At 36.0% G+C, this 17,399-nt stretch overlaps 1 protein-coding gene across 2 annotated transcripts in view; it reads left to right on the forward strand.

The window, feature by feature from the left end:
- The window catches only part of Ggamma30A (guanine nucleotide-binding protein subunit gamma-e), a 47,833-nt gene extending 44,195 nt beyond the window's left edge, over positions 1-3,638 (forward strand). For both annotated transcript variants that reach the window (XM_028321581.1, XM_028321580.1), the window contains exon 4: positions 903-3,638. In XM_028321581.1, coding sequence (XP_028177382.1) covers positions 903-1,008 — 106 coding nt within the window. In that variant the 3' untranslated portion in view covers positions 1,009-3,638. The remainder of the gene's footprint in view (positions 1-902) is intronic.
- Positions 3,639-17,399: the final 13,761 nt, after the last annotated feature.

The following is a 17,399-nucleotide window of genomic DNA, read 5'->3' on the forward strand; positions in this document are numbered from 1 at the left end:
TAATATATTAACAGGTGCCAAGAAACTTGGCCCATTGATTGTAATTTAACTAACTTTTCATATTAATTTATCCATTTCTTAAGTTGGGATGTTTAATTGAATTTTTAAGAGAATTTGGGGTAGCTGTTCATTTATTTTAACTGTTAAACAATCTCAGCTATAAGTGGAGACATCATGTAGGACATCATCATCATCATCATCATCATCATCATCATTTCAGCCATAGGACGTCCACTGCTGAACATAGGCCTCCCCTAATGCTTTCCACGTTGATCGATTGGTAGCGGCCTGCATCCAGCGCTTCCCTGCTACCTTTATGATGTCGTCGGTCCACCTTGTAGGTGGACGTCCCACGTTGCGTTTTCCGGTACGCGGCCTCCATTCCAGAACCAAACATAATGTTTGTTCAACAATGAAGATTTTATAAGCAACGTGAACATAAAGGAAAATGGTTCGTAATATATTTGGACATACAAACTGTTTTCCTTTTCAGGAATGAGGGCAAACGTGACTTATCATAGTTTACACAATACCATCGTTTATTATGATTAAGGACTGTTATTCATAGTTTAGCTTACCATGAATTATAATTAATTAGCCTCAACGTAAAAGGTTTTGAATCTACTGTATTTACAGTTCATATTTACTGGTTATCTATTGAGACTTTCTTATCAAAACCAAATTATAAAATTGCCGCTGACCACAAACCCTAACTTATACCATATCAGGGTTTCCAATAAAAAAGCACCAATAATCGTAATAAAAATCTTGGCGTAAAAAAAACGTGATAAAATTATTTCCAACGTTTAGTCCGCGACCACTTCACGTGCGCACATTACCGCGAGCGAAGTGAATACTCCAACGAGTTTTTCCCTCACTAATGATCTCATTCTTTGTTACAGGATGCGGGAGTATGTGGAAGAAAACGAGAAAAACGATCCACTCATACACGCCCCCGACAAGAAAAACAACCCTTGGGCCGAAAAAGGGAAATGCGTCATCATGTAATCTTATTAAAAGTATGTAAAAAAATATCACCAAATTCTAAAATGATTTCTTCAGGCGATAACGGGAAAGAACGGCATGTCTGGTCTATAATATCATCCACAAAATTGGTGTTGCTCAAGACAGACAAAGTTTGCAAGATATACAAGTTTTGGACAAGCTATAAAGAAACGAAACTGCCAGACAATATAAAGAACATAGAAATGTAGTTCAACATATTCCATCTGACATCATGGTAACGGTAGCGAAGCCAAAACTTAAGTCGCTTTAGTTGATTACGTTATTTAGTTTTTTTGTTCCCAAACAAATCTAGTCCTTTTGTTCAGTGACGTTGTAAAGAATGTACATTTTGACTGTGCGAGACGCAAGGATGTACTTATGAATGTTTTGTTGAAACGTTAAAAATGATTGTAAATACGTTAAATTTTGTATTTCTAGTAATAAAATGTTCGGACACGAATCTATCGGTAGTTGTAACCGGAAAGTAAATATTGGAATTAAAAATTGTAATGAAACAATGTAAAGTATTATAATTTGAACAACGTATGTTAAAATCAGATTTAAACATTTATATTTTAACATTTGTTTTGATATTGTCTTGAGAATTGCCGGAAATTGGGTACATTTAGATTTTTGGATTGAAATAAAGTTACAAAATGTAACAAGAGAACCCAAGCAGTTCCATACAAAACAAAGCAACTTCCTTTTTCATTTTTGTATGGAGTTGATTTGGATTCTGTCCTGGACCAACCGAAACCTGCTCAATATGATTCTGCTGATTCAGTTGGTCCGGCGCAATAATAAAATTGTAGCTTTTGTTTTCTTGGCACAGGGGAGAGTTTTGCCATTTGAAATTAGTTTAAAATTGTACATTGAATGTGAAGATTCTTAGAGCTCAAGGATCTACGCGTTTGACGATATTATAATTAAACTATAGGGTTAAATCGCAATCACAACTTAACATCTATTTGCTGAGTCACGGAATGATGAGGTTCGGATATTATTGGCAATAAAAGGAATGAGGGACGATAAGGTCGGTGGTGTTAAAGTAGTCGAAGAAAGTAAATTTAAGGTAAATTGAACGATAAAATTGTGAAATAACATAATCTTGTTCGAAACCAAAGTAATTGTTAAGGAGGTTTAGGATACTTTTTTATGAACACAGGTACATTCCGCAGTGCCATTATCTAGTAATGCTTCTATAAAATATCTCTTAGCGATCTTCTATATTCCAGTTTTATCATATTTATACTCCTCTGCCTCATCCCTTCTCTGTCTATTGTTTCCGCATTACCGCCCTCAACCACGTCTTCTATGGTTTCATTATCCCCTCACCCGGCATTAAACATTATAAGTAAATAAAATCAACTATCAAGTTTAAATCTAGCACTTGATTAGCTTAGTATAATTCAAAATTAAATTGAAAATTTTACCTAAGTCATTCAAAGTTTACTTATTAAAGCAAACTATCGTAGTTTCCAAATAAACTTCTTCTAAATTATATCTAAGAATTCTTGGATTGGAAGCTGAAACTTTTCTGCGTTGATGCGAATTCTCTGTTGGAGTATTAAAATTTCAACGGATTCACGTCGTCGCTGTAAAGTTTGGGAGTCTGAGCCTGAGTAGCGCTATTAATCTAACATTCCATTAAAAGGATTGCCTTTAATCCTAATTTTGAATAAAATAGTAAAAAAATAAACTTACGCACTGTAGATAATTATAGATTAAAATAAAATCTAACTTTAAACTTAAACATTTCTAAAACTAAAAAAAATACCTTCCCCTTACCATATCTAGACTTGAAGTATGGAAAATCATTCTGGCTGTGAATATACTTCCCCTTTGTTTAGAGAATTCTCCACGGTCGTAAGCGTCGCCAGTCTTCTATCTATATGGACGACATGCTATTACCGACAATAAATCATGCAGACCATTTTCATACGAGTTGGAGCTTGCGCTATAGTATCGTTTGCATCGCTCTTAACATAGGGAACTTATGTCAATTCCTTATACGTACTTTTCTACGTTACATCTTCTCACATGCCATTACCATCTTCCTCTTCTCTCCGCTCTATCTGTTTCCATATCTCCACCACAATTCAGTTCCACATTAAACCTATCCTTTTTAGTGATAAATAGTTATAAATTAGGAAACATAGCGATTAATTCGTAGCGTTACTTAAAAATAAGAAACAAGAATCAAAGTTGTTTGTTAATCTATATGATAAAATTGCAATTCAGAGAATTAACCTTAGATGATAATAAATAAAATGGAGTAATTGTTTATTTAAAATGAAGTAGATGATAATTAGGGACCTCGGTCGAGGTTCGGTGGCAAAGTTCTTCCTTGAAAACTTTTCAATTTGAAAGTTTTCGGCGATTTCCGGGGCAATCCTTTATTATGTTAAGTTTTTCGTTTAAGTTATTGCGTTTTTATGTTAAGTTGTGTGAAACCAAAGATTGTGTATTTCCTTGACACGAATGTATTGTCTTGAAGTGTATCGAGCGGGGGTAAAACTGTTTTAACGTATAAAACCTAGCGTTTAGACAACACCACGTTTTACTCCACCCTCATATTTTACTATAAGATAAGAATTAACTTAAAACAGTAATTTTTAATGGATTAATCTGAAATTTAATAAATAGCTAAGGGTGATATTGGAAATGATTTTTTTAGAATCAACATAGGTTAAGGTATCGTATGTTATTATAATTATGTAATCAGTAATCACTGAAATAAATGAAAATCTGTAATATTTTCTTGTTTCATTACCCGAGTGGCTTTAAAGAAATGCCAAAAAAAAGTAGAGAACTCAACAGTCTGATATAAAATGTAATTTAATGCAGTGTAGGGTAAAACTTATCTGCCCAGCTAATCAGTAAATGCCTGTTGACTCTTTCCTAAGTTAATAACAATAAGATGGAAGGTAGCAAGTATTGCTATGATATATTGCTACTAACACAGAAGTAGATGGATCACAATCTTATTACATGCCACCAAAGTTAGATACGCAAACCTAATTAATGATAGGTACCCGGTCCAGAATACAGTAATTGGAAATGAACAATCTGGCAAGAACCTCAAGTAGTGGCTAGTGGTAAAAATAGCACTGCACAACAAAATTGCAACTTTTGGCTGATGATTGACTTTCATTACATGATGTTTACTAAATTGACGTCGCTGATTCTGAATCTGCCGTCCATTTTTTCGTAGCAGCTCTTGTTTACGTGTTATAGCTTTCACTCAAAAATTGCTAAATTTCAGTCTTAATTCGCCCACAGTTCAAAAAATACTATGTTTTCTTTGTATAATTTAATATGGTAGCAATAAGAAGTGTTTGTGTGAATTATCTAAATCAATTTTGTTTCATTTGCGGAGAGGATATGTTTAAATAATCCGTTTAAATGTGACGAAGTTCGTAAAATTGGCTTAAAAAAATTAGTTTGGGGACCCAGTGGAAATGAAAGATAAGCCTTGAATTCCGCAAAAGGCGTGGAAAAGATGCGTTGAGTTTTTACCTTTACAAACAAATAAGAATAGTGTAGATTTAGGTACGAAACCGCTATGATCTGAAAGGAACCCTTGAACCATCGCGACGACTGTTATTTTTATTTTTGAACAAAAATGGTATTAACCAAAAAATATTGAACTAAATAGTAATTCCTTGCATACGTTTGGCATATAGACGTCTTTTCAACCCTAAGAAGTCACCTGAACCTCATGTTGATACTTCACATGAGGATTTTGAGGCGAAAACTGTCAGTGTGGTAGAGACTTTGAATGTGACCCGATATTTTCAAAACCATGTAGCCAAGATGGTTTAAACGATCGTTTTAGAGATTTAGGATCTTCAAGTCTTCCGAAAAGACATGGAATGAGTTATTTTGGCATTTTAATTTTTTTTTTGGAAAATCCGAAAAAATCTTACTACATATTCTTACACATCGAACAACGTATGAGTCACTTAAAAACATGTTTTTTTGGTTGGATGTAATATAAACATCGAATTACACTCTCTTCGCAATCACCTGAACAATTTTATCACAACTCTTAAGGATCTAAGTGAAGAACATGGCGAGCAAATCCACCAGGGCCTTCGTACGATAGATGGACGCTATCAGGGCCACTGGAATGCACACATGATGGCTGACTGCTGTTAAATCATTCAGAAGAGCTGTCTGCCTTCAGCATCAGCAAGGAAGTCAAATAAAAGAAAGTTTTTTCAACTTAACAACTTCAGAAAATAGGATCACCTCTAAAAAAAGAGTGTTTTTTTACAAAAAGACCCAAGTGTCATATTTTTTTAACCAGAGCTGATACAGATATTTCAATCACAGATTTGAAATCGTCATTAAAAATTGGACTAATATCATGTAACATAACCCAATCATCAGAAATGCTGTTGTGCAGTGTAGTAAGAGCTTTCTTTCTTTATAAGTGGTTATTTTCGGGGGAGGCCTTAACCGCTTCCAGAAATGGACTGCAATTGGCTGAAATAATGATGATAAACGTACTTACTTACTCCACTATTTAAATAGTTCATATACAAACAAATAAATTTTGTGACCCAAAGACCAGTGACCCAAAGTGTTTTGGCCTCCGATAGGTGAGATGTCAGCATTTTGTTTCGGTGCGGTTACCATCGCCTTCCAAGCTTGCGAAGATCCGTGTCCACCACGTCACACCAGGTGGGTAGGTAAGTAAACGATGTTAGGTAAAGTAGGTTGATAGTAGTCATTCACCTGGCAAATCGAAAGGTCGTGAGTTCGACTCTCACATCAGGCAATCGATTTTTTCCAGAAAGTGATTAATAGTGGCCTATTGGTACAAGTTGTTTTACTAAGGTTGAGTTGCACCACTTTGACAATAATTATAACGATAGCAAATATTAACAGTACATTTCACACTTTTCTAGATCAATTAGCCAAAAACGAAGATTATGAGAACAAGTAATAACGGTAGACAAACATTAATAGATACATTATACCAGTATATCAAACCCATTTAAGCTGTACTACTAATATAGGCTTCTAAGATCATTGTTACTAACCCTGCCACGATAGCCGAACGGTGGACAGGCCGACTCGTAATCCGGGGAACGCGGGTTCGGTCCCTGCGCCGTTTGACTAATTGTGGTGAGCTCACTCGTGATACAAGCACATTTAGCTTAGTACGAGGGGCTAACGGGAGTTTTTTTTTAATCTAAAAAAAATGTTACTAACCCTACTAACATAGTCTCTAAGATCAAATTGTTACTAACTAATATATGGATTGCATTATCTAATACTTTACTTTTTATCATTTATTATACGAATACGAATATTTTTACTATAAAATAAAAAACTAAGAAAAGTTAAGTGGTTTTTAGGCGAGAATAAGCCTGTCTTCATCAACTTTGTCTATTTGAAATATAACTACTAAAACATCTCTCCAACGCCATCCCGGTAATAAGGACATCTCGACGATCTCGTAAAGGATTGGAAAACCCGAAATGAGCAGTCATTTCTCCAGCCATCAATATGGATTTGCCCCAAAACGTTGTTTACCCGGCCCGGGATAAATGTATGGGAGTTATTGAATTAGTCCCGGATATTGGCACGATTTATTACTGTCAGTTAGTGTTGCCGATCGATAGTCGACTATCGATTACTAATCGATAGTCTATCGATAGCCAAACTATCGCAAGACTATCGATTGGCCTATCGATAGTATCGATACAATCGATAATATTGTTGCTAGTAATCTAGTATCTATCGTTCTATCGTATCGTAGTAGTATCTACGATAGTATCGATACTGTCGATACTATCGATACTCTCGATAGCTCAAAACGAGGCAATACTATCGATACTATTCACGAGCAACAATGCTATCGATACTATCGATGGTATTGTTGCTCGTGAATAATAAACTATTGATAGTATCGATAGTATTGTTGCTAGTACTATCGATACTATCGATAGTATTGCACATATTCAATAGTATTGCCTCGTTTTGAGGCCTATCTACCTTTGAGGCTATCGATAGGCCAATTGATAGATAAGGCTTTTTCAGATGAAAACTATCGATAGTTTTATCATCGATAGTTCGGCAACACTACTGTCGGTCTGGAACGTATCGTGAGATGGCGTTTTTGAAAACTTTCAGGCTGATGCTGGTTGGGTATGTTGAATCAATGGACGAGTTAGTTAATTAATCAGGGGGTTACTGAAAACCCTTTGAGAATAAGTGTGAAAGCATTATTATTAAACTAGCTTTTGCCCGCGGCTTCACCCGCGTGAAATTTAGTTTGTCACAGATCGTCAATCGTCATAAATTATAGCTAGATATGTTATTCTAGGTTATAAAGAATAACACTGTAAAGTTTCATCAAAATCCGTTCAGTAGTTTTTGCGTGAAAGAGTAACAAACATCCAGACATCCATACATCCAAACTTTCGCATTTATTCCAGACAATAAGTTACAAAATGTGACAGTTGTTTCTGAAATCGCTTTCGATGTTTTTTATAAGTATGCAGTTCCTTCGCTTCGTGAAGCGATTTCGAAATTACATTATTATAATAAAACGTTTATTTTTATTTGTATAGAGAACAATAGTGACTAGACAAACCTCAAGAGGATTTAAGACACTATTTAAATCAAAGACGTAATTACTAAATAATGTAATAATAAATAAATAAATAACTTTCACTTTTGTCGATTATTTTGCGCTTAAAACGGCCTCTACGTGTTGGATCTGTATCCCCACGCAAGCCTTATAAAGGACCGGGCCACTTTTGACCCGTGAGCTCCAAAGCGTACAAAAAAAATAATAATATTGTCACGTATTGTAATTTGTCTAAGGTCGAATTAAAAATCTAGATTCAATTTCTAAAACAAACATAGCGAATCACTTTGTGTATATTCTAGTACAGATATATCGTAATGTTCCCAGATTGGCAAGGACTCTTTTGGTAAAAATGTATGTCACCCAACTTCTAAATTAAAGCAAAAAGCATCGCAAGAACAGATTTCTCTAACCAAGACGCGAAATTTCATAACACAAGGAAATTAGTATAAACTCCATCGCAAAATAAGGCGCTCTCTAATTTCCTGACTACGAAATTCCTCTTGACTTTATAATGCCACGTAATAACGTAAGTATGCCTTGAAACATAGATGACTGAATTATAACTTGTTAAAGACGTGATGTACACGCCAACATAAATATTAAATACGTTATGAGATACACAAGCCTTTGAAGTGTTGAAGAAATTAATAAGAATCGAATCATGTACAGTCACGGAATGAAAAGGTTCGTCAGTTTTCAAATTGATTCCTTCAACGAATCGCGAGCACATATTACCTTTTGAAACTATGTTACAGAATAATCTCGAGTTAGAGAAAATAATCTTTAACTGTTCGTCAGTAAAGTTCAAAATTATCCAGATCAAAGTTGTTTGACGATTTATCTTGTCAAGAAGATTATTATGATTGATAAACTAAAACCTTCTTGTTGGTTCAACCTGCCATTATTATTTCTATTAAATAAAAAAAACTATTGTCAATTGGTCAATGTCATCATTGCATTGCACTGATGGGATAGAAAAATAAACAAGCAAAACCTTATTTGTTAGCAAACGTCATATTTATTTAAATGCTAGCAGCACTGTTTCTTGCACTGTTATGTTGGCAGGTTTGACTCTTACAGTACCTAGTGCAAGCGAAAACCGACACTAAGGTGACGAACCTTTTCATTCTGCGACTGTACATTACAGTCAATGAATATCAAGCTGCGCGTCTTGTGCAATGTATAATAATAACAAAAAATGTAATAAGTAAGAATTTAGGTTCTATGTATTTTGCAAAAAGTGCATAAAATTGTCTGAAGTGCTGTTAACTATACTTACCTATACGTATAAATAATAATACTTCTTCCCATGGCTTTACTGACTAAATAATAGTGTTTTCACAATAAGTGCCTACTTAGAATGGAAATTGTAAATTAACAACATAAGTACTTTAGTATTCAAGCAACAGTGTGCTTACCATGAGTTTACGTTAGGTGTGCTCGCTAGCGACTGCGTAAAAAATGACATTTAAATGTATGACATATTGTGTAGCGCCCCTAGCGGCTACTTTCAAAAAATAAAATCTTCATAGAATTTTTTGACGTATTCGCTAGCGACCTCACCTAACGTAAACTCATGGTAAGCACACAGTACTTAAGCCCTATAAAAACAGATTTTAAAAAAACCCTCTTTCGGTAATCATCTTTGGTTGCTTACCTACGCTAAGTAGGTATCATTCACCACAAGACTGATGCTTTTGTTATTAATATATTAGAGTTAAAGATATTATAGATTGAGTTTGCTATGGATTACAGGTACAGGTAGGTCCTTGTACAGGAGAAGTCTGTTTTCTAATTAGCTGAAACTAGAAGTAAACTAGAAGCTTTTCCTGCTAACAGCGTTGTAGTCCGGGTCATTTGCTAATCCTTAAATCCGGTCGAGTCCGCTCCAACACCAGTTCGCACCAGTTACAGCCGGTTATGCCCATCTTTTTCGGTTTTACGATGCCCAGAACACCGCTTACGTCACGACATTGTGGTTTATTAGATCCAAGTTCTAAGTTTTAACTAATTTTATGAGCAGATTACCATGAAACGAGTTTTAAAATGTCTAGCTTAAGTTTATGTTAAGATGATAATAAAAAGTAAAGTAGGTGCTTACCTAGATCAGTATGTTTAATTATTTATACAAAATAATTGCTCGACTTCATCATCATCATCTCAGCCATAGGACGTCCACTGCTGAACATAGGCCTCCCCCAATGCTTTCCATGTTGCCCAGTTGGTAGCGGCCTGATGTCGTCGGTCCACCTTGAGGGTGGACGTCCCACGCTGCGTTTTCCGGTACGCGGCCTCCACTCCAGAACCTTGCTGCCACATCGGCCGTCAGCTCGACTTATAAAAAAAATATTCTTATCTACTTTATCACATTTAGTTAATTTCGTTCCCTTCTTAAAGCCAATTTTGTTTCGCTTTCCTTATGTGTATTCCGTGTAACTAATTTACTCACCTTAATTATTCATTCAGAAAATCACCCAAAAACCTGGCGAAAATATACTTAAATAAAATAACTATTCTGCAACAAACGGTGTGAAAATTCGTGCCTAAGTTAATAATTTGGCAAGAGCAGTTTAAAACACCCTTTTAGGTGAGCTGACTTTCATTTAATATTCTATTTCATATGTCAGCCTATAAATATTCCAGAGTGAAAAGTTTGTCTGAGATAGTCCTAGAGATTAAACAACCTTATTGAGATTACTTTAAGGTTGAAAATAGAGGTCTTGGGACCTTGGGGACTGGAGCTCCCGAATCAGAAAGTTTTATTCATGAGGACCTGTGAGGATGCATGTAGGAATAAAAATCACCAATGAAGTTCCAGCCAGCTGAAGAAGTGTTTAAACTATTTGGTTTGAAGTTCTGAACTGATACTTAAATATAAAGTAACTAGCTGACCCGGCGAACCTCATCGCGTAATTTTCATCAGAAATCTATAATACATAAAGCTCGTCTATATCTATAAAAGCGAAAGGTCACTGATTGACTGACTCACTCACTCATCACGAAATCTCAGAAACTACAAGTGCTAAGTCTCAAATTTTGCATGGGATTTCCTTTTAGAACGTAGGTGCTCACTAAGACGGGATTTTGCAAAACTCAACTCCCAAGGGGGTAAAACGGGATACACGCGTACGAAGTCGCGGGCGGCCGCTAGTAATGTAATATTATAATCTCACTAATAAGTGTCCTTAGTGGGATTCAAACACGCTGCTGGCATTGTAATCCTGTTGGAAAGTCACCAGGTCAGATGGGTGTCAATCAATCACCCTGAGTTTGGCAGTTATTCTTGTTGCAATCCATAATATTGTCAATCTGACTTAAAATTTAAACGAAACTTCAATTTAAATAACCATGTTTAAGTAAATAAAACATTCGTCCACGTATTTTCTGACTAAAAATATTTTAGTTTTCTAAAATAACTTTTATTTAAGTGTTAACGCCTGATAAAACAACATAGCAGCGTTTCACGCTACTTGCATTTGGCTTTAGAAATATTTGCAGGAGAATTTCGTCGCCTCTTTTCAGAGCGATTTGTAGTGTGTACCGAAAAATATGGGTGACAGAGTTATTTTAAAAAGGTAGACAAGGAAAATGGGAAAATTGTAAACAAAGCAGGTGATGAAAACATATCCTGTAAGCGATGGGAAAATTCTTCATAGATATAGTAATAGTTAAGTATTAGAGTAAAAATAGACCAAAATAAGTAATTTCTGTAATCTTCCTAAGGTTTTTAGAAGAAACCACTACCTTTAAGCTATAAGTCCACCTAAATTATGGTATTTAAACTTATCGTATTTCTTGGGATTTTCAGTGCTATTTTCAGGTAGATATATAATAGATTAAAATACCTTACTATACTCAAGTAAATAGGTACGTAGTCGTGATAATATAAAACCTAGTTAAACTGCAAAAAATAGACTAGCAACTGGAGACAGCACTAGAATACTAAGTAAATTAAATGGAATAAAATTCCACTAACTCGATTCGTTCATTCTCAGTGCAGTGGGAATCTAATAAACAGGGGAAAGCTGCAATTTTATCAGGTTGCCGACTGTCTGCTAGAACCAGAGAAGCGATTTCGATCCCTAGACAACCATCAACACGTGATCGCTGTAGAATCCTCGCTGTTATAACAGAGATTGATAGAGTAGGTTCCTAATAATTTATTGACCAATTTCATGGCATCATTTTTAGACTAAATTCTTTAAACTTTTTTTGCAGTTAATTATTTCATTATTACCTGACACGAAGATAAGTCTAAGGCTGGGTTGCATCATCTTACTTTAACTTTGACAAACGTCAAAAATGTGTCAAACTCCATAGAAAAAGCACCGGTTATTGTTAATGTTACGGTTAAAATAAGGTGGTGCAACTCAGCCTTAGCCATTCAATCAAATGACGTATTTTCTATCAATAGTAGATTATATTGTTTATATTGCTAAAATTGCTCATCTAAAGTAGATACTATAAGAACATTGATAGGCGGTGAACATTCATTTGTAACTTTCTGTCTTTCTTTTCACTGAATTAGAAAGAAAGAAAGAAAAAGTATTTATTCGATGCAAGTACAAAATTAGCTAGATTATCTATTTTATAGCTTAACCTTGCAATTGAGTGGGCTTTCTAACCCTATTTCTACTGTACCATCCGGCTGCTTTGTATTCTTCGTCCGTATTTGAGTGTTGGAGAATTTGCTTGTACAAATTTGACTTTTCGTAACGAGTTTACGACTCCTGTGTGCAATGGCGTGTGAAAAAATTACAGTCGCACTTATGAGGAGAGGAGCCAGAGATGAGGAGATTCATTAGAAATAATAAAATAAAAATATCGTATGTCAAGTGGGTTGTTAGCTATCTTCATTCTCTTGAAATTCATTGTGAAAATAGTGTTCATATTCCTAGTTTAATGTCCAGGAATCTACTGCTAAACATAAATTCGTGCTCTTATTCTTTTTTTTTGTCGTGTTGTCCACAAACCTACACAGTGTCAGCCCAAAACTCTGCTACAAGAGTGGCGTTGTCAGTAGCATTCATTTATTATCATTTATTGTCTTTATCATCATCACCCAGCCTCTAGTTTTCTATTTGGGCCCCCTATAGGCCCACTGCTTGTGAATTGTAGCGGATTCTTAAACTAGACCATCAGTGCACCGAGTGGGAGGTCTACCCACGCTGCGTCTTCCAGACGCCGCTTGAGAACTTTCTTTTGTGGGTGGTTCAATGTAACTCACTCACAGCTACTCCAACTTGGCAAATTATTCGAATAGCTACAAATAAAATCATCAAATCAAACATATTTATTCAATTCTGACCAGTATTGGCACATGAACGTCAATGATAAGAAAAAAAGGGAGCCCTTAAGGGACACTTTACATGACTCCTTCCTTATCTTTTAGGCCCTAGATAGAACCGAGACAAAGATATGGCAAGAACTGAAAAGAAATGCCGAAAAAACTCAAACTCATACTACATACTGATATACCTATTTCGTCAATTTGTGGATCATCAAGTTATACTAGCTAATGCTATGTTCCACTGTGCTGCTACAATAGATCTTGTATTGTAGGTAAATGTAAAAAGAAATGTTGTTAAAATCAGTGCTAATGACTGGTAGCACTGATTTTATGACTCCCGGTGAATCCTGAAGTGTGAATTACGAAGTTAGCACCCTGTCTCGAGTGAACCTCAATATGATTTGAACAGGGCCTTGATTTTTTCGAGTGCTGAATAAAACCTCGCATCTTTTTATCCAGTCAGAAAGGAAAGATAAAAATCTGTCTTTCTTATTTATTAAAGACACCATATCTCAGAATCAGGCACAGTGTGCGTGTAATTGGGGACATCATTCATCCCTTTTTTCGTTTCTCTCAACCCTATTCCTCATATTGGTTGAACTCGCCCTTATTAGTATGCTCGCCGCGTAAGAAGGGGTGCAAGCGCGAATTCTTATTCGCAATTTGATATACAACGAAAGAGAATATCGCTTAAGCTGTAAGAACTTGCGTTGTGAAGCTTTGAGCTTTTGGAAGTCAAAAATAACGAAATTTTCATTAAGCTTTCACTTAGCACCATCTTACATCCAACAAACGTCACAAATCTGTCAAACTCCATAAAAGAACACCGGTTATCGTTATAGTTACGGTAAAAGTTAGGTAGTGCAACTCAGCCTTAATCTTTGACACCATTAACAGTAAGAACCATTATGAAACTCGACAGCACCTTAGGATCAACTTAAACTTGAATAAACTTGAATTTCACTGGTTGTGTTTTTATTGGTGATCAAGCTGTAGATCCTGGCTACACAGGAGTTGCAGCGGTTGAAAATGAGAGGTGGGGATAGTCCCGTTAAAAATCACCATACAATGTTCTTTGCAAAAACAACTTTTACAACAACAAAAAATTACACAGTGTTTCGCTCGATATGTATTGGATAAGCTAAGCTAAAGCAGGCCTAGCTCACTCCGCGCGGTACATCCGATAATTACCTACAGCGAAGCGCCCCGCCGGCGGGTATTATATCAGTCGAGTGTCAGCGCGCGCCCGTCAGGACGTTGTAGTATGTACCTAATTCTATGATCGAAGTATTATTTAAAAATGGATATAAAGAGAAAGAAATATTTGCGGCGTTCGGGTGTTTAAATTCGAAAAGAAATCTACACCGGATTTATATTTTATTTCGCTTCCCAAAGATGCTGAAAGGTATGTTGGCCATGTAGGTAATCAATAATTCTTAGGATAGTAGTATAGGAACCTAACCTACCATGACTACTGCTCAGAATGCGTTCGTTCGTTACAGCCAAATGACGTCCACTGCTGGACAAAGGCCTCTCCCAAGGTTTTCCATAATGAATGCGTACTTACCTACATACGCACCTCATTACATATAAGTAGATTAATTTATTTTTCACTAGACAGCAACCCTAACAGCGTAAGAAGAGTTCAGAGGCACGCGATAGAAAGAGATAAAACTTGTAGGTGAATAAAATTGTAGGTACGTAGTGCTGTGCGAGCTGAATTCCACTGTATCGCGTCGTAGCAAGACTCGCATTTATTTAAATCGTCTTGCGGAGTAATCCTTCTGTACCTGTACTATTACTTATTCTGTGGCTAAAGCCAAGAATTTAATGAAATCGAAAAGCAATTTAATCTGCTACAGCTACGAGGCGAAGCAAGCTACGAATGTCTGACTACGAATTCGTAGCGTTACAGAATGCTACGGCAAATTGCAAACATTGATGAACCTGCAAGTACCTTTTACAAATTTATCTTACCTACTTGAAATATTTTGTATGCCATTCTATTCTATATTTGTTAAAAGTTTTTAAGTGAGTTTTAAATTAGGGTTTATCTTTGGAAATTAGAGGTTTCATTTATAATATTTAGTTTCCCTTAGTTGTGTATACGAGTAATATCATTCATAGCTAAACAATAGTATCATCACATTATCATTATGATTCCAAAATTTTTTTTTTAAGATTTCAACATATTTTTTTAGATATAACGTACCTACCTACCTAGTTTATAAATATCGAATTTAAATGCTATTATCACACGGTAACCTACCTACTTTATTAATGTATATCTTGTATGAATTTATGTTTATAACATAAAACTTGGCGTATTGACAGCTAACAGAGGCAGCTGACAGCTCTAAACGTAGAACGTCAGTGACGTTGCCGCTGACATCGGAACACGTGGCTGGAACGTTGCCAACGTTGCCGTGTTGCCAGCGTGTCAGCAGCGGAGCAGATTGACTGGACTAACTTTGAAAATCCAAGTTTTTGTAGAAATAAATACATCCAAATAAGTAGTGAATAGTCACACAAGTGGCTTTACTACTAGAATCGTTGTGTGCACTCCCGATAAACTAGGTCGTTAAGTTAATTAATAAGCCCCCAGCCCCCTTCCATCACCGGGGAACCAGACGCAGGTTAGCGTACCATCCCTATATTGTCAACAGTCCACCAGCTCGCACTAAGCGTTTCGATGACTCTTATAATATGCGATTAGCTAGGGACTTTAATTCGCTGCCTGCTGCTGACTTTCCTGAAGACTATAATCCGGGCCTTTTCAAGGCGCAAGACTTACATGACAGATACTCGTATGTACCATCCTAACCCACTTAACACCAGGTGCGATGTGGTCAAATACGTGCCTTGTTATACATAAAAAAATCCCATTTAGTCTATTGAGATTGAGCGAGAGGAGCAAATGTTTTATAATACATAGCTGACTGTCAACAATATAGTTGAGACTTGAGTGTTAGTTCGATTAATGAGACTGGTAAGTAATGCAGAAGTAATTTTGTAAGTCATATTAGAATTATTGTAAGTATAATTGTCGGCCGTTTGGTGTAGTGGTTCAGAACGGACTACTATGCCGAGAGGTCCCGGGTTCGATTCCCGGCCGGGCAGAAATTGAAATGATGAATTTTAATTTCTGTGACGGGTCTGGGTGTTTTCTATGTATAATATGTATGTATTTACAAAAAAAAAGTATTTAAGTATGTTTATCCCGTCGTCTAGTACCCATAGTACAAGCTTTGCTTAGTTTGGGACTAGAGGCGCAGTGTAAAAAATGTCCAAGGATATTTATTTATTTATTTATTTTAAGTACTTAACATGAATGTTTTTTTACGATAGTTGGAGTTAAAATAACCAAGGCGCTGTATACAACTTTTATTCTGAGTAGTGGCGATTTATTAGCCCTTCAATGGAGACATAAAAAGAATAAAGAAAAGGTCTTATGCGATCTTTTGGGGTTTGATGGGCTAAAAGTCGTGGAGCAGTGTTTTTTAAAATTTAAGCCAAATTTTTCAAAACGTTACCGTTTTTATAATACCTAATTTATTCCCAAACTCCTGTCTGTCTAAGATGGCGGACGACAAAGCCACTCAGATAAGGCACGCCCCCAAAAGTGGATGTTTATCCAATTTGCCTTCAGGACTTTACATTTTCTCAAGTTGTTTTACCAGATGGCGAAAAATACAATGTTTTTCAAGAGCACGTTTAGGCGGTATGTATAAAGTTTTATAACTAACTAGCGGCCGCCCGCGACTTCGTACGCGTGGATCCCGTTTTACACCCTTAGGCCTAGAACAGACGGTGAAACGCAACTGCAACTTTGTGATGATTCTGATGAATGAAACTGAAACTGAAAGTTTCAAACTGGTCGCGTCATGTGTGGTCTCTCAACGGACGTTATGGCAGAAATTTAGATGCAACTCAAAAGTAACTAGCAGTTGAAGTTTCGTTGCAGTTGCGTTTCACCGTCTGTTCTGGGCCTTAGGGGTGGAGTTTCGTAAAATCCTTTCTTAGCGGATGCCCTCGTCATAACATCTACCTGCATGCCAAATTTCAGCCCGATGCGTTCAGTGGTTTAGGCTGTGCGTTGATTATGTAACATAACAATGTTTTGTTTTTCATGAAAAGAATTACACACTGTCCTTTAATTGTATAGATTGTTCAAGATTCCATTGCTTCGTCTTTATCATTAGTAATCCAAGAATAAAGCAGATTGGTGACAGATTCAATTTCGTTTCGAAGCGATGTCAGAACAAAAATCAACACGAACTGCTTTGTGTTGAGCAGTACTTATGCTATACAGGGTGGAAACCAATAATAGGTTACAGAATAAACTGGAACTATCCGAAAATTCAATGTTAAGAGTGGTTTCAAGGTCTGGCGAAGAGCTTACTATAGAAATGATCCTACGAAGTAAGTTGTATAAAAGAGATATCTAAATAGATACCTCTTTATTCTCTTTGAGAATAATATACCCACCAAATA

The sequence above is a fragment of the Ostrinia furnacalis genome, unplaced genomic scaffold (genome assembly GCF_004193835.3).
Source record: "Ostrinia furnacalis isolate ACB-3 unplaced genomic scaffold, ASM419383v2 OfSCF7555, whole genome shotgun sequence".
Lineage (NCBI taxonomy): Eukaryota > Metazoa > Arthropoda > Insecta > Lepidoptera > Crambidae > Ostrinia > Ostrinia furnacalis.